Raw genomic sequence first — 21,635 nt, 5'->3', positions numbered from 1 at the left:
TTGGTGTACCTTCCAGGAAATAATCAGCATGATTGGACAGAAATTATTGGAATGTGCTTCACAAAGGATGGAGCACAGCATGTCGTTAGAAAATGCTTTCATTTTGTGACAAATTTTGCACACAATGGCAACACAATATCACGCTTTATGAAGCGTCATTGTAGGCATTTGTTACTCTACGTAGTTGATGTATTTATTAGTTGTGAACAGTTTTAGCGTCACATCGCAAAAAGTGCTGTTTTCTGTCAGCAAACCACTTCATCATTATCTATCCCAGCAGAATGCATCGTCATGCTAACTGGTATTTACTGGTCACCGTTTAATACGACACTTGGACAGAGCTGCATTCACCAACACCAAATGTTCGTTTGTGACCTGGCCTAACAAACACTTCCTAGTTGCACATCGTTATCTGCCGCACTTTTACAGGGTATTTTTGGCGCATATAGTGGAACTGTGATAAGAAGGTTGATTCCTCTGCTGGTTGTTGATAACGGAGCACGGGTTTTGGTTTAGCATTGCATCAGTCGTTTACATGCGTTCTTTGAATGCTGACTGTAAGTGATTAATTATTGACTAGCGGGAGTGGATTTGTGTACGATGAAACACTCTAAACGGATTGTTTCACTTTTGACGAACACAGTGCTGCTGGTTGGGATTATATTGGCTTTACCTGTGATAATAGCAATCTTGGTGTTGTTTCAAGTGCATCGACAAATAGTGGCGCAATTGCTGGCGATTAAATATGGCTCATCGTTCCGTGGGCTGCTGCAAGGATCGGATGTGGTGTGGGCAGGGCAGGAACGATCATCCAAGGCAGTGGCAAGCGTGTTGCTTCTGTTTGAGAAACCTGTGCATGTGTCAGACGACAGCGTGCATTTGCTGGAGCTGTTTCGTGATCGATTCAAACGTCTCCACACAGTTGATGCGTATCAGAAATTGTTCTGGCAAAGGCGCATTCAGTGGGGTTACTATTTTTGGATCAAACAGGGACTTCCGCTTTGGAGCGATCGTTACGTCAAACAGCTCGACGTGATTCCCACCAGCAGCAGCTGCCTTTCCAAAAGGCAACTCTGTGCACTAATTGGCTCAATCAGCAATCGGGATTGCAATGGTACGAGCTGGGAGTTGCTCGTTGGAAGACAACCATTATGCCACGACGACAGCACTGTAATGCTGTACCCGGTGAGAGCGCAACAGTCTCGTTGTTTCGTTCGCAATTGTACTTGTGCTAATGTTTGCTTTAAAGGTCCTTTTCAGGTACCATCATTCAATCGCTGATGGAATTGCAATATTTCGAACGTTCTGCAAAGAATTCCTCGACAGTACGGCCACGGCGGAGGAACACGTGTGGAATCCAAATGCGGCCAATCAGACCTCGGTGAATGGTTTTTTCACTTGGCGCAATCTCTTCCGTATGGCTTACCGTGGGCCGAGATTTTTGGCACACGAAATATTGCTCAAACGGGAATGCAGTCCGTTCTACGGTCCGGAACCAAGCAATAATAAAATCGTCTGTTGGGCAGGCGACCATGCAGGGCGACCAGCAAATCACGCGACTCCTGTGATAAGCGCAATCAAGACAGTCAAGCATTTGGTAAATGATTGCAGCTTTACAGACATCTTGCTGACGGCCTTTGCCACGAGTCTTGGGGCGTACTGCAGGCGGAAGCGCTTACCCGTGCCAACGACCGTCACTATCGGGCAGATGCGACGGTTCCATCGCGAGTCTGAAGTAATTCAGCTGCGTAATCGCTCAACGGCTGTATTTAAAACGTTGCCAATAGGCAGTCTGCCATGCGGATCGAGCACAATCGCCCAACTAATATGCCAGATAAATGCTGTAAAAGGTCCGGACGACGTATGTCAGGCCAGTACAGATGCTTTAGTAAGTATATTTTGACCGTTCCTTAACATTACAACCCTATTAAACGAAGGGAAATGGTGTTCTTGCTCTATTCTAGATTACTCACCTGAGCGTGTCGTACCTTCCAGAGCTACTGCCGGCTGCAGTTGTACGGGCATTGTTTGCTAGAAGCAAGTTTTCGATTGCTCTGTCCAACATTCCTGCCTTCGTCGGCACTGTCTCTCTGGGAAGGTACATTCTCAGAGAGGCCACATTCTGGGTACCCAACATTGAGCGCAATCTGTTCGGGTTGACCTTACTGACAACGGACGGCCGCCTACAGATAGGTTCAATCGCTGATAGGACAATAATTAAGGATGAAGAAGAACTCGAACAAATACTTAACGAAACATTGCAGGAGCTAAGCAATATGGCGTGCATGATAAAATGCAACTAAATATCTTTTACGTGAAACAGACCTTATGTAAGTGTGAACTGACTGGGATAAAATACAATGAAACGAAAAACACTTCATACTTTACATTTGAGGTCTTGGTAAGGCGAAACCCCATTTGGATCATGATGTGAACGATTCGCGCTAGCAATAGCTGCAATCGCCACAGACTCACGTACGTGACAGTTTCCGTATTCGGCCAATTTGATTGTTCGTAGTTAAAAAGAAACCAGACACCATTTTTCCAGTCCCCAGTTGTCTGAACGTAAGGAGCATTTTCTGGTGATAAACAAAAAAGAAGAACATATTTTTCAATTGCTCCTATTTGATGATTTACTGTGCAGTTCCTATCTACACGTACTTACAGAGCCGTACAACACATACCATAAGCTTACCGGTTGTTATTGATCCGTACTGTACATGGTACCACTCTCCGCTGGAAATCAATGTGAGAGCTTTTGGAAACAGAATGAGAAAGAGACTGCCTGTGTCAGTTTCTGTCGAGCGGCGGCAGAAGGCTGTAAGCATCATCATAAAAAGCTTCTAAGTGGCCTAATGTGGAGAAGTGCACGATGATTGAACCCCCCTCCAAACAGGAGCAGCATATGTAAAGCTGGTTTCACGATTTCCCTACCACTTCGCGCGAGAGGGGCCACAGGGCTGCGGTAATCGGCAAGCGGGTGGACGGCTTTTCCTTGCGAGCAGGATCGCACACGCACATACTTACGCATTGTTAATGATGTCTTCGTCGGAAAACCTTTCAACCACTTTGCGCAAAGCGGAAGACAAAACGAGGGCCAGAGGGTGGTGCTGGCGGTGGCGATGTTTTTAGAATGATGGAAGAATTTCTTCTGTAAATGTTTTGCCTTTCCTGCAGCTCGCGCTTTCTTTGTCTCTTTCTCTCGTCCATCGCAAGCAGAAAGGAAAGGAATCGCAATAAATTGTATATCATTTTGGAAATTTGCTCATCGTCACCCGTTGTGCTGCTCGCGCTTAGAAAGGGCACAAGCAGCGGAGAAGAGATGGTTTTTGTTTGGGCTTGGCTCAAAGAACCCGAGGCTTTCCATCATTAACGGCTGAGGCGTGCGGGCGGTCGGTCGGTTGGGGTGCGCCTTTGGAGGGGTTACTTTTTTTCGTCTTTTCTTTCACTGTACCATTGCTACCATTCCGATTTTTGTCGATTTCCTGTGTGATTCCCGCGGTACGGAACGAAGGGGAACGGGAGTGGCAGTAGCAGGATAAGCACTTTCTGTTTCCGAACACGCATTTTTTCGTTGGACAGCCGGGTGAGCGAGCGAGCGAGCGAGCGAGAGAAGTGAAATCTTTGAAAAGCGACTAAAGAAGATCTCTCAATTTAAGCACGGAATCGGAAAATAAACATTCCGCGCGCAAGAACGAGATTAAAGATAAACAGCAGCTGTGGCTGGGTGCGGCACTGTCAGCGGGAAAGGAATTGGCATGGGGAGTACGTTGAGGCCGGGCGGACTCCATTTCCCATTCCGATGAGTGGCAGAAGCTCGTCAGCTTTTCCCTATCACGGTTCGTTTGGAGCCACTTTGGGAAGACAGTCGGATGTCCTACGTTTTCCGGATAAGATACTTGTGAACTTGTGGACATTTCTCGCTTTTCATTTAGTCCGTATTTAGGTATTACAATCTACGTTGGCCATACGTTTCTCGATGGTGCAATTGTGAGCGTTTCTTAAGCGTCTGCACAGAACAGCTTCCATTATTTTGTCGACGTGCGTCGGTGCTGAGTGAGGAAAATTAAAACCAGGCGAGATCATACACTGTGGTGGAAATCGTTCTGACACTTCGAGGAATTTTTGGATTCGAGATTTCTTGGCTACTTTAGATTATGGCACGACTTTAAGGAAACTAAAACGGCCGGATTATGCACAGATACATGCTTGGTCGGATGAGCATAACAAGCAATGAAAAGATTGTCTGCTCAGTAATCCTGTCATTTTGCATCGAGCGCGTAAGCCGAAAAACGTTCGATTTCGCCAGCCTGTAACCGCTGGGAGGGGGAAATGTTTTGGGGAAAAATTGTCGTTTGTGCTCCATCAAACATTTGCCTGCAATGAAAGCTGGTGAAACGCAGAACCAGAGCCACATTCGGTTTATTTGTGTTTGAAGCTTAGGATTTCCCACGAGGTTTTAGAAGGTAGCGTAACGAAAGCTCCAATGTACGTGGATGAATGAAGCGTTCACGGTACAAAGGGCAATCTCGTGTGAAAAGGAAAGTAAGCGCGTTGTGGCTCATGTTCGTGAATTAAAAAACCTCCACACACACACATCCATTCGCATACAAACGCTCTTGATTTGTGCAGGAAATGTGAAAGTGAAAGCTGTGGTTTTCAGAATTTTCTGAGTCCTCCACAAGCTATGAAACATATAGAGCCTTTTCCCAGCGCCCAGACGAACTTTCTAGGGAAGCTCGTTTGGAGTCATCCGTTGGGTCGCTTTGTAGGTAATTTGTGCGAAGCGAAAAAAGAAAAAGCGATTTAAGGAATTATTTTACAATTTTTCATCCCGACGGTCGAATCTGCCAACAGCAAAAAGTTTCCCAAACACAACGTCAATGGGTATTAATTAAGAAAACGGCCTCTTAATCGGTGAGTGCCTGGAGAGCGCAGCACGGGTTCGAGCTTAAAAATCACCCACATTAGAGAGCAGCGCTCGTGTTGCAAAGGAAAGGTGCGAAAGGAAATTGTTCAATTAAATGAGAAAGTTAAAATTGCCCCGCCGGTACCGCACCCAGCCGGCGCCGGTGCTATCAGCACAGCGTCTGGGCGAGGAAGGAACCGCAGTCAAACGGGTGCACGCCAGCAAACGCGGGAACATCAATTAAATTGATGACCCACCAACATTCGGATCCTTGACCCGAAACTTTCGCTTTTTTCATTTGCGTCCCTTCCGTCCGCCGGTGTTGCCGGTTGGAAAGCTGTTTCCATGGCTTCCCCCCATGAGTGGTATGGCTGGTATGGGTCCCTGCTCCCCGTTGGATGATCAAACGCAGAACTACGCGAAAGTTTTCCATCGATCGTCTCCTCTCCACCCTTGGACGATCCTCGAGGGAAACTCAAAGGCAAACCCGGCAAAGACAAGAGAGAACAAACGGCAAAAGGATGCAAAACAAGATGAATTTCGACGAATTAATTCACGGATCAATGGTTGCAATAAATTAGACAAACGGATGCAAGAAAATGAGAGCTTTCCAGTCGGGTGGGTTTTTCTTCTTTTGCATTATTATTTTTAGGGTCCGGCGCGGGGCAGTTGGGGACTCTTTTTTTTTGTGTTCACCCATTTGCCAAACGAGCCCCAAACGTCCGTGCTTTCCATCCACCAAACTGCCCACCCGAATGCTTCGCAGCAACGCAACGCAACAAGACGCCTTCAGGAATGTAGGCCGCCGGTTGGGCGAGCCGCTGTTTGGCCTTAGTTTGGCGTTTGGGGTTTTGTTTTGGCGTTTCGGGCGCACGTTTCTTTTTGTCCGCAAGAAGTGTTTGTGTGTTGATGAACGACCTTAACCGGAACGTTTTCCGCTAGAATAAAATTCATAACGGTCAGCATGATGGGAGATATGTTAAAGGGAATTAATTGAACGGGCGGAGGAGCACAACGTCACGTGCAGAATGTGACAGATTTCAATTCAGCATCGCTGGCGGAGCGCAATGATGCTCGCTCAACCATCACGGAACGGACTGAACCAACCGGGCCGTCGAATGGTTCGATTGAAATCATATTTTGCAGAGAAATGAATAGTAGAACTGGGTGAAGGGGGTGGGGCGTGAAGAGAGGTCTGTCCGATTAGAAAGGGCGAGCGAGCGAGATCTGGAGAAAGCATCAATCGGATTGAAATTGAAGGGTCAATGAGTCGGAATGAACTGAAGGCATTCTGAATTGGCAGGCATATCAATGGTGGGAGTGTGATTAGCGATGCATGAGATTTGTATTATTCAAAGCGTGAAGAGTTGAAAGAGTTCTAAAGGGGAAATAAAGATTAATGATGAATGCGTAGAATGCTGTTATGCAAATAATTTGTGCTTAAAAAAATCGGCTCCCATTTCTTTGAATAGCGTCCGTTCCGAAATGACCGGAAAGTGGTTAGACAATTTAAATCGGTCGTTTATCATACAGTCGGGCCATGGGAAAAGAATGCACTGTGCTGCCGTATCGTAGCAACGTAATACATCTGTTGAGTCCACCCTGTTATATCTAGCCCCTTGCAGACTTTGGCTTAGCTTGGTCCGTCTTGCCTTGTATCTTGATGCGTCTTTTCCGATGTCGGAAAATGCTTCTCACATCGTTTTCTGGGTAGGTGGTTCATCCCCTTTACCCCTTTCACTGTATCAGCACAATTTCGCACGTCATTCTTGTGTTTCTTGCCGGGGAAAACGGCAGTGAAGATGAAATTCTTTACACTCCCGACCGGAGACCGAAGACGGATGGACAATAAATGCAAATTCTTTCGATACATTCACATTAGACGATCGTCGTCGCAACACCCTTCGTTGGCAGTTCGTTTTTATGCCATAAATAAGACACCATGTCGCCCCTCCGACCGGTGGCCTTGCCGATTTTGCATGGGCGTTTGTGACTGTATGTGTGCACTTGATATGGAGAAAGAAATGTGTCACATGTGAAAGAGTGTACAACTGGTTGTCTGTGTGTGTGTGTGTGTGTGTGTGTGTGTGTGTGTGTGCGTTTTTTGGCGTGTCCGTTACGAGCCAGCGCACGAACGAGCGACCGAACGAACGTTGTCATAATTGAATCACTGTTGGAAAATTGAAACTCAACATCAAAGACGCTTTTTGTATACGTGTGCTAACGCATGTGTGTACGTGTGTTGTGAGGGTAGAAAACAGTGCGATGGGGCGAACTGTTCGAGGCGAAAAGGCTGGAGGATGCTGCTGGGCGCGCTATGGCGGAAAAGCGCTCGTCAGATGGTTTCACCGAGGTCGATGTCGACTGCAATGTCGACCAAGGGCCGTGTACGATTGTGGTAAAAAAAACCCGTGCTTTGTGTTAGTGACACGAGCTGGCCGATTTTCGCCCGTGTTTGCAGATTTCGCTTTCTTCTAGTCGGCCGTAAATCGGTACCGGTAGTTTGCACACGATTGGGGCGGTATATTCATCCGCCCGAAGATGGACCATGTCGGAGAGCCATGCTGTTTTCGCGAGGCAAAATGAACAGTGTCACGTCGGGTTGTGTTTTGGTGGCGCTTGCGCCCTGCTCGCGTCACTCACTGATGAACGCTTTCCCATTGATCCGGCCGTAGCCATAGGAAACACGAAGCAAGGTTACAGCTGTAGCAGGGTCTGCTGAAGGACTGTATTCGTTGGAATGTATCGCGGTTCTTAAGCCAGAGAGTTCTCGTTTCCAGCCGTCAGTCGTTCACTGATGTCCGTTAGACAACTAGATCACGGTACACGGAAAGCTCGCTATTACCGCTCGAGGATGGGCGTCGAAACGTATGCAGATGAGCGTAGCAGAGGGTAGCAAAGTTGAATCGCGTTGAATTGAAACGGGCTGCAAAGTGTCCGTCACATGTCGCTGCATCTTTCAACCGAAGTGTGCGGGTGTGCGTGTGCTTGTGTGTGACACTGTGTCAAGTGAGGTGTTTGACGAGTTGTGCTGGGTGTAGAGATAAAAGTCGTCACGCCAAGATGAATGTTTTGCCTGGTCAGCTGCGTTGCCACTCAGGAGAGCGGGCTTGTTAAAAGTTTGCCCCAAAAAGTGCTGGGCGTAAAATCAGCTTCCTTAAGACACGTTCCGGAAAACTCACGAATGTAGCATCCAAGGAAGACTCGATTCGGTAACAACGAACGGTTGGAGCGTACGTTCCATACTCTAGGCCTGCTTTGGTCATATAATTTGTAATTCAACTGCGCTACGCAAGTACGTGTTCGTGTGTTCTGTGCGCGTGTTTTCGATTCCGCTGTCGGTTGTGCTATCTGTTGGTGGGTATAGTGAACGCTGTTTCGTTTTCACGCTTGGCAGCCAAAGCTACAATGGTGTGATTAATCGAAGAAATGCTGTCAAGTGCAGACAAGCAACGCAACGGAAACGAAAACATTTATCTGCAACGCTGAAGAAAAGAAAATTTCCACCGAAGGTTAAGGTAAACCACGGTACGGTACTTCGTTTCGTGTAAGAAAACCGTGTGTCAGTACCGACCGAAGGACTGAAGGACTCGTCCCGTTAAAGCTTCCAGAAGAGTTGGCTTGTTATCATCTTATCGCAACCGACCCAGCAGTGGGATATAACGAGTTCCATCAATTGAACAGATTGTTTACCAATCGCTGTGAAGAAGTGATGCGCCATGCTTGAAAGCGACCATGCGTCTCCATGAAGGCATGAAGAGTGCTTGATTGTTATTGCAGTTGAGTGAAAATCAAAAAAATAACTTCACTCCTTGATTTGGCGTAGCCTTGTGTAGATTATCAGTGCGTTTAAAGTGTGGTTATAACAGCATCAAATTTGTTCTTTAGTTTGTCTCCCGGTGCATGTGTGTTGCGATTGTTGAACAAGGTGAGTGTGAAGTGGATAAAAGCAAACTAAAGCATCAGGAATAAAGTGAAAAATATGACGCACTAGCCCTATACGGTGTACCCACCAGTGGAAGTGGTATCTGCAGTGTTAAGACGAAAAATAAAAGCAGAGAAGGATTGTGAATGCCTGCGGCGCTACACGAAAATATTTAGCCGCAAAAGCTGTCCGCACTACTCGGCTAGGCGGTTCGCTGCTGAAAAGGTACTTGGTTCGTTTCCCCCAGCTGAACACTTTGATGATATCTCTTTTATAGCGCCTCGTTTTTGCCTGCCTTAGTTTCGCTGAAATTGGATGTAGGGAACGGCACAGCAGCCAAAACGATGAGGTCGTTCCCGGTTGATGGTCTCTCGAGTTTCGATGGAAAATCGAACGATTATCGGACAGGGCTGGCAGCAGTGAAAAATGTTTATGTACGAATGGCTGGTTTGATGTTGCATTCCACGGCGTAAAAGTTGCCCCTTGAAAGCCCGTTTTATGTGTCCACATCACTGGAAATGAGAAACAAATGCTATAAAACAGCCCGATACGACTAACGGGGCTAAAGAGCTTTAAAATAGCCACATTGTTGGGTATCGGTCCGGTTGGTTTGGTGGGTGGTGGTGGTGATGGTGAAGAAAAGCAAAATGCCGTCGGCCGTCAGTGTTGTTGAGAAGAGAAAAATGTGAAATTCGGTGCGACATGCTGGCATGCTTTTTGGTAGTTTTCTCTGAAACTTAAGCCGAGGCCATATTTTTCGCGGTTGTTGTTTTTTCTTCGCTTCTTCTTTCCCTCTTTCGTGTTTCAGAATTCAACGCAAGCGGCCGCGAAGCATCTTTTCACAAAATCCGTGCGTCACGGTGACAGCTTTCATCTATTCGTTTAGAGGGCTCTGAGCATGGGGACGGTTTTTTTATTCGTTTTTCCGAACTTTATACCACGTCCACAAACGCGAGAGCGAAGCTGCACAGCAGCGAGCACATACACACCTACACACACATACACATGCTGTGATGCTGCAGCGAAAAGCTCTTAATCCCTTTTTTTGGAATCTGTTTTGCGGACGGTCGTAGCTTATCGAGCGGTCACGATTTTGCAGCCCCTCTTCTAAGCGTGGGCTTCCGAGCGGGCTCGTAACAGATCCGCGCACTGCTTTTGACAGTTTGCTGTGTAAATATCTGCACCCGTGTGTGTGTGTGTATGTGCACGTGCGTAAGGGAGTGTAAAAACGACTCAAACAAGAACGGCGACGACGACGACGACGAGCTGGCATCAGCCTTCGCATCGCATTTGGATGTGACTGCCAGAGGTGTGCGTGGTAAGAATTTTTGGGATAAGGCCGGAAATTGGGATCCGACGAAGAACAGACACATTTCCGGACGTACAGATCTGGTGGCAGACGGAGAAAAATAGCCTTCTCGAAGGAAGATTGGCTCGAAATGGGACGAGCTTGGTTATCTTTCCATTTCTCGGGCTCTGGCTCTGGTTGCGATTTTAATGATTATTCTACTACTCCGACACGGGACCCAAAGCGAGCCGGTGGGTGGGCTGTAGATGGCGAGAGTAGATACTGGAGACGGAAGTGGATAAGAAATATGAAAGTATCAGGAGTTGTCGAGACATGGGTTTGCCCGGAAGATGGTAACTGGAATCCGGAATCTGAAACGTAGCTTCCAAACGACGGTGAAAGAGGTAGGAAGGAGTGCGGGCAAAGGCTGTACCGTTTGGTGGTGCGTTGGTTTATTGTAGGTCCTTTCTTGCGAAATCCGGTCAGCAAAGAACGCAAATGCCTGTTTGGCAATTCCAGTTGCCACAAGCAGCAAGCTTAGGCACCACGTGTCTGAAGGGATTAAAGTTGGTTCTTTGTTTCGTACGACCGAACGGGGAGAGGGAGGAAAACTTTAACCACTCAACTCGCTGGAGTACGGTCCAAGGTGGTAATTTTTTTTCCTGCTTCTTCACTACCACGCTTCGAGCGAAGTGCCCAGCTAAATGATGGGGACCACAATTTCCAACCATCCGGGCAAGCGGACGGTTTGCTGGTTGGGTTAATTAACCCGATTGCGAAATGTGACCGTTGAGAAAATGGGAAGTGTTTGTTCTGCGGCGGTAGTGTCGGCCAGGGACCATGGGATTCGCTTTTTTCGCCTGACTTGATGCGTAATGATCGAAAAAGAAATACGGTTGAGCAGGATCGTACAGCTCGGGTTCGTGGCAAACTGGGTGCCGTGTGTCCGTGTGCTTTTGTGGGTGCGGGTGTGTGTGCGTCAAGGGGCTGGAATCGACCTACACAACCACAAAACAAATGCCACCGATGTTGTGTTTCCGTCGATTCTGTGGCTGTGGTTTTCCACAGTTGGGTTCTGTGCCACAAGTGGCACCGGCTGCTGCGGCTGAGTCCCGTGGGAGGAGCGGAGCGCACATCTCGTGCTGTCTTGGCACTTTCCCCAAGGAGCGTGAGGTTTCTTTGATGTTTTTCGATTACAAAGCTTTTGCGGCACGCTGACTACACTTGTCCAGCTTCCTCCCAGTTGCCCCACTACTCCCGCAGGAGGACGCACGAAGGAAATGGTGCTTTCGGTGCGGCTTTTTTGTGCTCGCTTCACTAAACGGATTGTTTTGTCGGATCGAAAAGGATAACGAAGGTAGCGACAAAATAGCGCCAGAAAATTATCCTTTCTTAGGCAAGAAGTGTGCTCGTGGGAATGGATACATGGGTGAAGAATGTATGTGCGCTGTATTGGTGTGCGTGTGTGTCTTTATTGGATTAACGGACTAACCTTTGTCAAGGGCGGTAGCATCGACCCCCGCCGGAGAGTTTGAAGCAGTGACTCTTCAAAGGAAATGCTCCTAAGCTTCGGTGGAGTTTTTCTTGGGACTAATGCCTGCAAGCATGTACAGTGCGAGGTTGTTCCTTTTTTTGTGCTGCTCTGCACAATAATCAACAATGTGCTGCCGTGGTGGAATGGTTTGCGCTCTAAAAAGCCGTCTAAAATGATACAAAAGCAGACATTAGAGAGTTTTGTCACCCGCATGGAGCATGGAAAGCTAGGATCGAATATGTCGTGAAAGCGCACGCTAACGACTAACGAGACTATAAAGCAGTCACGTTCCAATCGCAATTTTGGCCAATAGGCTTTACGGGCTTCATTTGACAGTGCCGCCTGTGCCGCAGACAACCGTGGGCCGATTCTCGAATGCAAGTGAGCACGTAAACGAATGCATCGACAACAGATGATATGGGACGTGTTCTGTTTGCGTCCGGCGTATGTGCATTCCGTGACTGGTGATCGTTCGAGCCTCACTTGCCGAGAGGTTTTTCCCGAATGGCACACTTTGGCTCAGCATGGATGGCAATCGAAGAGACTCTCCAGTGGACTGCCACAGCAACAGCAACGACAAAAAAGAGAGAAAGAAACTAACACGCAACCTAAAACGAAAGGACAATATGAAGCCACCTCGAACAAAACCCCCAACGCTGTGGCGTTGACCATGGACGGATAGTCTGTCGTTTGTCGGTGGCCTAGTTTTGAGCGAAAGCGATTTCACAAAGCTCAAGTGTGCTCCACATACGGTAAGCGTTTGTGTGTTCTGCACATCTTCTTTCCATGCCCGCCCCATCGCACCCGTGTCGGGCTTCTCTTACAGCACGCGGTGCGGTACGATGGACGAGAGTAGGCAGAAGTTTGGCCATAGCCGTAGAATCGAAGTGAGCGACCACAACACGCTTCGCTACTTCAAACTCATGTTGCCGCCGCCGCTAATAGCGTTGACAGTTTTATGTTAAAGTGGATTTAGCAAAGGAGATTAGGGCCACGGGGCCGCCCAGACGCATTGTGCGAAGAGTTCAAGGTAATGTTCGCGTCACCCGGTGCCGTGTGGCTGTTGTTCTGCCGAGACGGGTGGGTCTCCTCTTTGCAGCTACCGCATTTCGACACGAGTGCTACACGAGTGTGTGTTTGGTAAGCTGAGCGAGGTGGCACTGGTATGTGTCGTGTCCTTCAGATTCCTAATTTGGGGAATCAGTTGACCATGTCCGGTGGAAATAGTCTGACAATGAGGACACGCCGGGGACACTTATGGCCCCGGAGTTGTCCCTCGTTGACGATTCCATTGAAGATCGAGATTCATTATCATTCACTCGGTTGCAGAACGATGGTGGCCATGTCTCCATACCGATCCGGCGCAATAACAATTGCAAACATGGGTGAGTTTAATTTGAACACGAACGCTAATTAAACTTAATTACCGCTTGAATTTTTAGCACCGGTGCCATCACCTTTGGGGGCTGAAATTGGCGTCAGGTTCTGCAAACTGTCGTTTATTCGGGCCGCCCGTTCGTTTCGCCCGTGCTCGTGCCCATGTTCTCGGCACCGTAACCGCCGTAGCACGGGAGCTAAATGAGCACCATAAAACGTCATAACACGCCATTTGCCGGGGCGGTTTGTTGCCACCTAGTCGTGACGGATGTTACGATTTGGATACGGTTAATTTTCTGCTACCTCGTAATGCCACATCAAATGGTGTATCTCAAGAAAATGGCGCTCTCCGGTACGGGATGGAACCGTGTATTCGCTTTTCATTTGAAGCATTAACGAGCCAGGATATCGCTCTCCGCATAAGGTGGTGGGCGAACGCGCGATGCTTCCTGATGGTCAGCCATAAAACATCGTTACGCGGCGGCGAAACCGCGTCGAAATGCTTAGCAATAATCCGAAACCGACACGGCTACACGCGGGACCGTCGCGGGTGTGAGCTGTGTAAGTTGCCTTCGGGGAGAATGAACGTAGCTTAAAGTTAACGTGTCGCTTCGTTGATGGCGCGTTTATCGATTCAGCACAGTGAGTGTGAAAATGCGTGCCCTTACCGGGCTTAGACTTTCCACCTCCGGGAAACTGCTCAGACACTTTCATAATTCAATCATTTACATAACAACTCGGAGGCAAAGTTGTGCGAGTTGATAAACATTTTTATGGAAGAATGTTTGTCACCCACTGGTCCTGCTGTCTTTGGTGCGTTGAGAGCGTTTGGGTCTTTAATTGAATGAAAGCTTTAAAGAAAATGTGACAAAACGAGCTTCGGAAGTCATCAGAAGATTTTTTATTTCTATCAAATTGAGAGGACCTTCGAATGTCGCGGTTTAGATTATCTCCTGTTGTCTTGTCAATGTGATCGATGGAAACGATAAACGTCTTTTGCGTTTCGTTTGTAACGAATTTCAACCAAAAGTTCAAAAGAATGGATCAGGTATCGGAATAACCTGAGCGAAATATATGTCCACTAAATATGTCATCTTTAAACGGCAAAACGTCAAAAACGGTCTTATGCACCAGTGAACCGGCGGAAGTCCGGTCGTAAATTATTCCAATTAAAGTTGTCCCATCTCGAAGGCCGAAGGCTATTTGGTCAAGCCAAATAACGTCCTAGCTGGGTGCTGGGAAAAGTGATTACATTAAACCTATCAATGCATGGATCTGAAAAACGTGTACGAGCGAGAGAGACAGAGTCATAGTTACGAAACTATCATAACCAGTGCCTAATCACTTTGAGGGGGTGTCAAATTTGTGATGGTACATGCGAGGGGGAGAGGTTAACGCGAGAGAAAGTTTAGATTCGGCAGATTTGTTTATTTATTGCCGTTGGTCAGTTGGAAACCGGAAATTTATCGATGTATCCTAATGTCACCTTCCGGATGTGCTCTGACCGACACAGACACAGGGAGGGAAAGGAAATTGGCCGATGAGCTAGTGGTCAAAAGTTTATGGCTTTAGTTTTGTGGGGTTTATGAGCCGGCAAACGGGTCATCCAGGCAAATGTGGAGCTTGGGCTTTTAATGGACTGGAAGTTAAGGCACATTAGGGAATACATTGTGGCCCCTTTTTGAATGTGGGCCCTGTCTGATTCTTGGTAGCCGCCGGAATCGGGTTTCATTACATAACTCGTAATTTGTAAGGACCGGCGATTCATTTTTTGGTCGGCAAGTTTGAAAGATGTGTCCACAAAGAAACCATGCAATGTACCATTGGATGTTATGTAGCCATCGGGCTTAACGGTTGACTGGTGTGACCGAGTTTTAGCTGTGGCTTAATCCAATTTCGGCCAAGCGTAGGGATACCACACAGGGCAAGGTTTTCCAGTGCGTCAAATTTACAAGACCGTCCATTTTGATGAAATATTTCTACAAAAAGAAAAATTCAGTGTTCCATCGATACAAAAGCATTTCATAGTGGAGAGAAATTGGAAATAGCAATCGAGTTGGCAAATAGAGAACTAAATGACATTCCGAATAGTGGCCCAGTTCGACCGGCATACGATACGATGTGTGTAGCGAGGGGTGAAAGCCCATGTCCACAACACGTGCTCAACATTCACGTGGATCACTCGGGCACTATAATCAACTCTTCCGGCCAATGATCGACCACGCATTGTGGGTTTGTCGGATTTGGTTGTGCAATGGTTGTCGTTTCCCGTTCCGGAGATGAATTGGGTCACATTTCCCAGCCGGACCGTCCAGCAGCAGGATATCATTGTAGCGTGCGAATGGGAAGGTAAAAGAACGAGCGTTCGTTCGACCGCCGCCCTGTTTGTCCAGCCTGGTCGGTCAGTCGATAATTCAATATTAATTTTTGCTCTCCGTCCAAATCGGTCGAAGACACCACGAAATCGATGCGCACATTTCCGGACACGGCACTCTCGTCCGGCCACCATCATCGTCCTTGCTTTCCATTCACATCGCGAGGATAAGTGATGGGCGTAGGAGGGGGTGGTACCAAAGGTGTTCGGAGTCCCGTGCAGTCGTTGACTGCAGCGTTGTGGTGGATGGCCACGTAATCACACTCACGTTCCGTCATCTGTCGGGCGCAGTTTGATGGTGCGAGGAGCATCCTAGACACGGCTGACAAGCCTTCCTTTCGTGTTGTCGCTTCCACACCGCCCGAGTGAGCGAGTGAACGTGACTGAAAAGCTCCAATTTCACTGGCAAAACTCAACCATAATCAGCCGAACGCGATGCGGCCGTCATGATGATTGTTTAATTTTCGCTCGATCGTGCTGTGGCCGATTGACCACCATGCTCCGATGGGTTGCGTTTCGTCGCGGATGCTGAACGGGTGGGCGAGCGGGAAAATATCGAACAAGATAACCGATTTTCCGCAGAACTTGTCACGTTCGTGGTCTCCCGTACTTGGAAGCCGCTGGTGGCGGCACCGATAACGATGATGGAGAGATCGTTTTTGGTTTGTGGGCAGGATGGTCAAAGCGGGTGGCGCTGTAGCAGTCGTAACTCGCAACACGGTCGAAGCTGAAGTGCACGTGTAAGAAACCCGGCGCGTAGTAAACGTCATCCGCAAGGGGATGGCATTTAGGCGGTTATGTTTCACTTCTCCCTAGGTTTAGAAGTCGGTCGATTGGAGTGAAATCAAACAATCGGCAGCAAATTGAATGGCCACAAGAGGACTCGAATAGAAGCCTCGGCAGGAATGCGGTTCCGAGTGCCGGAACAACCGAAGGTTCGTCTAATTTGTATATTCAAAAGCGCTTCCACCGAAAATAAAAAAAGAATAACGCAACAACAAAGCGCCAGGATAACGAATGCGTAAAAAGTTGCAAAGCGAAATGTAAAGCGGCGTGCTGAATGCGGCTGGTCCGAGAGTAGCGAGAAAGCAATGTAACAACAAAGAACGGTCCCGGTGGTTTTTGGTTGGATGGTGAAAGAAAGCAGAAATCTTTTCACCAAAAGTCGAGGAAAAAGGAAGCCGAGCCAAAAGATGAAGAAATAATTGAATTTCACCGGGAGCATCTTGGGATATAAATTATTTATTCGGTTCATTTTTCGACTGGCTTTCGGCGGGGCGAAAGTTAGAATACTTCAGCTCCAGTGCTTTCACCTACGATCCCACTCGCTGTTTCTCTCTATGAGGGGATGGATGGAGGGACACACGTAGGCCTGGGCTTGTGCGGGAAGCGACAGGAAGGGCTGGCAAAGTTTACTGAAGGCCGCCAAATTTCGCCGACCTTACTATCGGGTGAGGATTTTTAAAGCTTTCGAGCTGTGCCAGTGTGTACCCGTGCATACCAAGCATTTGCACAGGGGTCTTGTGAGGTTGGGCGAGCAGTAAAACCCCGAAAGCCCGCCCCGGTAGCTGCGCCGGGCTGGGCTGCTCCGCGAATCCGCTTTGGATGAGCTCCGAGCGAGACTCTTGAGTTATGAGTTTCGGTGCAAGCTTTTCCAATCTTTTCCACCATCGAAGCAGGCGGGGTGTGCTGCGGCATAGCTGATTGTTTCCTCACAATACTCCAGAGGACTACACAGACTCACCAACACACAAAGAGAGAAAGAGTGAGAGAGTGAGTAAGTAAGCAAACTCACCGGGATGGGCAGGCGAAGTGGTAAGGGCTTTTTTGGCAGCTTGAGTTAAACATTAACAGAGGGATCATCGTGAGTTACTTTAATCTTTCCGCCTTGGGCTGAAAAATGACGCTAATAAACGTGGGGTCGATGTGAATAAATCTGTTCGATGGATGCGAGACGCGGGAGCGTTCAAGATGGCGGAAGTGGAAGAATTTGTGAGTAAAGAAAGCTATCTTATCTGCGAGTGAGCTAAGTTTTAGCACGGTTGGCGCGATTTTGTAGCCGTTTTTATGTTTGACTATGGAAACAAGGGTTTGATTCGCAGGGTCCTTTCACTTTCGATATCGATCCTTCGTTCCCTTCGTTCTGTTTACGCTCCTTCGTGTGGAAAGAACATCCTTGGAGGAGTTTCGAGAAAGCATTACAAAAAGAGCAACATAACCAGCATACTGATCAGTGTGGTAATTGGGGTTTTTTTATAGAACACAAATACCCCATTCTAAGAAAACACTCAATCAGATTCGTTGTAAATTAAAAGAAAGGAAACAATCGCTCGGCAACGGCGCACGGCGGTACGCCTGCACAGTCATGCTGTGTGTGTGCGTTTAGCATAGAAACATAATTGCAATAATATGGATGGTTTCATGCAGTCAAGGCCATTCTAGCGAGCGGTACACCACTGGGATGTAGGGCCAGCAGCCATCATGCCATCAATTAACGTGGAGTGTTTTTGGGAGCTTCAAATTAATCTCCTTTTTATTCAATATTTCATCAACATCCTCCTTCGGCGTCGTTTCTTTAATGCTTCTGTAGTAAAGTACGCTTGATGGAGTTTTCAAACCGTCTGGGTACCTATCATTATCGGTAATTTTGTTGTTTATTTATGGAAAGGGTATGACGGAAGAAGTTGTGCTTCGAGCCTAGGATCATGATGAGATAATTTCGTTGCTATGAGCGAACGAACGAAGCTTCTTTTTCGGTAGCTTTCGGGGCAACGGTTGCGTTGTAGTTTGATTGTGGGCGCAATTCTCCGATCCCCGGTATTGGCTGTGCATTATTTTATGTGCCTCTGTAACCCATTCTCTGTTTCTCGCAAACTGCTTCAGTAAAAGTAATGATTAATGTTATAGTTATGACAACAGCAAACAGCAGCCCTGAACAAATGCTCTGCCGTGGGTCTAGTTTTGGAATGAACAAATTTAATGTGTGCCCCAAACGGGACTTAATATGGAGCGGACGGTTTTATGTTCTACCATTGTCAATGCTCCGCTCTGCGATGGTGCGAAATCATTTGACCCATTTATTTCCATTTTTTTGTCCTTTCTCTCGTGGCATCATCAGCGCGCCAAGTTGATGCATTTCACTGTACACTGGCGCACACTCGGTCGCCGGCCCAGAAAGTATTCCAATTTTTATGCTCTTGAAGTGACAATAAAGTTCATTGCTCAGCCGGTGCTCGGGATGGGTGGGAATGCCACCTCCAACACTCGCCCAGAAAGAGCGCCCGTCAATCCATTTGATGTTTTGTGACCCTTTTTCCCTTTCGGCCCCCTCGGTCTGGCGGTGGGGGAAGGGGATGAAAATTTATGCACTGGCGATGATAAATGGTGTTCATTTTCATCGTTTTCCTCACCATTGAAACAAGGATTGGGGGTCATTTTTTGTGCAATGCCATTGGGTATTTCGCTCGGCGCTCGGTTGTCTTCGCCGTCGTCGACAGTGGCTCTCATATCGTTATCGGTAGCACCGGAGTGCGGATCCCTTGTCGCCCGCTTTGCTCCTCCAGCTCGGCACTTGAGCAAATTTTCCGTCCAGTGAGCACAATGTTCGTATCGTGCTTGCAACTGGCAGCCGTACCCGGTGACAGTACCCGTGAGAAAATGTGTTACGATTGCTATACGACACATCGCCCCGACACTCATGAACGGTATCGTTTCGCTTTTAAGTCCACAGGGAAGAGCGAGGCCTGCGTGAGGAGGCGGGACAAAGGAAGCCTTTTCCCCTAACATAACTGCCGGCTGAATGTAACCACTTTCGAATGATCAACTTTACACAAAAGGCCTCAAATGACCATTGTAGACAGGGCGGATACGCTCCCATCTGATTCCACGTTAATTATGCCTGAAGAGAAAATTCATTCTAGCTCACCAACCAGTACGTGAATGTCGAATGTGATATGATAGCTGCTTCCAAACATTTTCGTTTGCAACCACAGTCGCTTTTCTTTCTGATTGAATCCTGTGTCTAGTGGATGTGTGATGGTTTAAAAAAAGGAAAAAGAAATAATTGCAAACGATTGTACGAGCGTTGGATTCAATGCCGTATCACTCGGGATAAGTTATGGTCGATGGAATTCCTATATTGCATGATCGATTTTCCTGCGCACCCTTGCTCCTCTAAACTGGCCGTGCTTAACAACCGTGACAGCATTCCGGCATGAATGTCACATTCTGGTGTTGGAGGACCACAAACGAACATGGCAAAACGACAAAAACAATAGAAGAATCGAAAAGTTTATCGTGCCCAGCCTGCTCCACCGTTCAAGCTATCACCACCGGTCGACTTACAAGCTCCATCGTCGTCCAAGTCGCATAAAGTGTCCTTTCGGATATGTTACCCGGGGTGCCTCGGGCTCGCTATGCTACCCAAAACCTGTCCAAAGCAGATACTCGTTCGCACTTTTCACTTTGATTAATACCCAGAGACATAAGGTCACACATCTTTCGTGGCCGGTGGGTGAGTACGGGAGAAAATGGAAAAAGGGAGAAGAAAAAAAGGGAATGAAAGCGTTTTCCACATCCGTTTTCCATCATGCGATGCGGAAAGGAAATTTACACTCGCCGAAAGGTTCGATGTGACCAGTGTGCTTGAGTATCGAAGCCTTTACGCCTCTTGATTTTTTGTGTGTCCCAAACACGTTATGAAAGGGAAGAACAGTCTGGTGTGCTCCGGGAGTTTAGGCCATCGATCCCTGCCCAGTCAGGGATTGCGTTGGAGGTGTATTTGTAATTCTACATTTCATCATAAAAAATGTAGTCCATAGGGACAAAATACCGACTGTTCGAATCGGCCCAAGGCACTCGAGACTTGCCTCGAGGACTATTTTTAGCAGGGATAAAATCGAAATACCATAGCACAGGATTGTTAGAGAGCGCACAGGAGTGGGTGGGGCATGATGGGGAACTGATTTAAGAATAACGTTACCATAGTTTTCTGCTTGATGGTTCATTCTATAATGGGTCGTTTGGATAGATTGAAAAGCTATGCTCAAAAATGCAATATGCTGGACGATGTCAAAATGTGTATCAACATACTTTATTGCATGAGAAAATGCTGATGTACACTTCGTTTCACTGCGGAGTGATGTTGGTGGCAGGTTTTTTTTCAAAATATCTGCCGAAATACATCCTTTTAATTAAATCAACAATTTGCATTGCTAGGGAGAGAATAAATTTAAGCGATTCCCAGTTAGAAGCAAGTTTTTCATGCGAAAAGCATCGTTTATAAATGCACAAAAACAACAGCCCGGATGGCCAGAATATGTTCTATTCCATTTTCTACTCATGCTGCTGCTTGAATAAATTGATGTGATGATAGAATCATCACTCTCGTAGAATATTTACGATCACGTGCATTATCCCAACGCGATGTGGTGCCGATTTCGTTTCGCGGGGGTTAGAGCGGGCGAGTGATGAAGCTAGTTGAGATTTAATTCAGCCAGATTTACTGTTTCTTGCTGCTGGAAATAAAATAAATAAAAAAGGCATGCTGTGCGAGGCGTGGTGAAAATCAAAATGATTCCTTTTGCACTCGCTTTTCAACGGAGTACGGTCCGGTCGGGTTTCTTTGTTCACTTTGGCGGGAAAGGGAATGCTTGTGAACAAATGGTGCTTGCAGCTCGGTACTCCCTATTTTTCATATCGCAAGCTGCGATCTAACACAAGCAATTCTTTTTCATTATTGCCCCAACACAGAAAGGCGGCGTAGAGAGTTAGCGAACTATTATGCACTGTGAAGTTGCACTTCTATAAGCCGGCGGAGGAAACTGTGCCATAATGAAAAGGCACTCCAGTGGTATCGCAAGGAATGTAACTTTTTAAATGTCTTTCAGTTTCATGTACTAACGAGTCCAAGTGGTGCAAGTGCGCTCATGCAAACTGATGGTGAGAGTGTTTAGCACGGAGCTACTGGAGCAGTAAAACGCGTGGAAATAAACAATGCAGATGAAGAGTGTGATGGGGAGATGTTTTTGTTTTGAGCAAGACAGATAAAAGAGAGCATCAAAATCTTCTTTTTTTATGAGTGAGTGTCGAGTTTGACGAGTTACAAGTTTGCGACAATAATGTTCTGGAAACAAAAAATGCCACACTGATTAGAACTCACTTCACTGAATGCATTTGAAGCAGTTTTTACAAGAGATTCTACAAAGTATAGCATTCTGTAAAAAGCCG

General features: G+C 47.2%; 2 protein-coding genes across 3 annotated transcripts in view; both read left to right on the top strand.

Moving 5' to 3' along the window:
- The first annotated feature begins 480 nt into the window (after window positions 1-480).
- On the top strand, window positions 481-2,387 carry LOC120903686. Of its 2 annotated transcripts, none has more exons than XM_040313254.1 (3): window positions 481-1,185; window positions 1,261-1,888; window positions 1,965-2,387. In XM_040313254.1, the coding sequence occupies exons 2-3, from the start codon at window positions 1,418-1,420 to the stop codon at window positions 2,301-2,303; spliced, it is 810 nt and encodes a 269-aa protein (XP_040169188.1). In that variant the 5' UTR covers window positions 481-1,185; window positions 1,261-1,417; the 3' UTR covers window positions 2,304-2,387. The 2 variants fall into 2 exon arrangements, with proteins under 2 accessions (XP_040169188.1, XP_040169186.1); XM_040313252.1 differs by having other exon boundaries at window positions 1,250-1,888.
- Window positions 2,388-7,681: 5,294 nt separating this feature from the next.
- The window catches only part of LOC120901874 (toll-like receptor 6), a 47,083-nt gene continuing 33,129 nt past the window's right edge, over window positions 7,682-21,635 (top strand). The window contains exon 1 of the mRNA XM_040310215.1: window positions 7,682-9,059. The gene's annotated coding sequence lies outside the window, so the exon portion shown is untranslated. The remainder of the gene's footprint in view (window positions 9,060-21,635) is intronic.

The sequence above is a fragment of the Anopheles arabiensis genome, chromosome 3, assembly GCF_016920715.1.
Source record: "Anopheles arabiensis isolate DONGOLA chromosome 3, AaraD3, whole genome shotgun sequence".
Lineage (NCBI taxonomy): Eukaryota > Metazoa > Arthropoda > Insecta > Diptera > Culicidae > Anopheles > Anopheles arabiensis.
The sequence above is the reverse complement of the archived record's forward strand: the minus strand, read 5'-3'. Positions and strand labels throughout refer to the sequence as shown.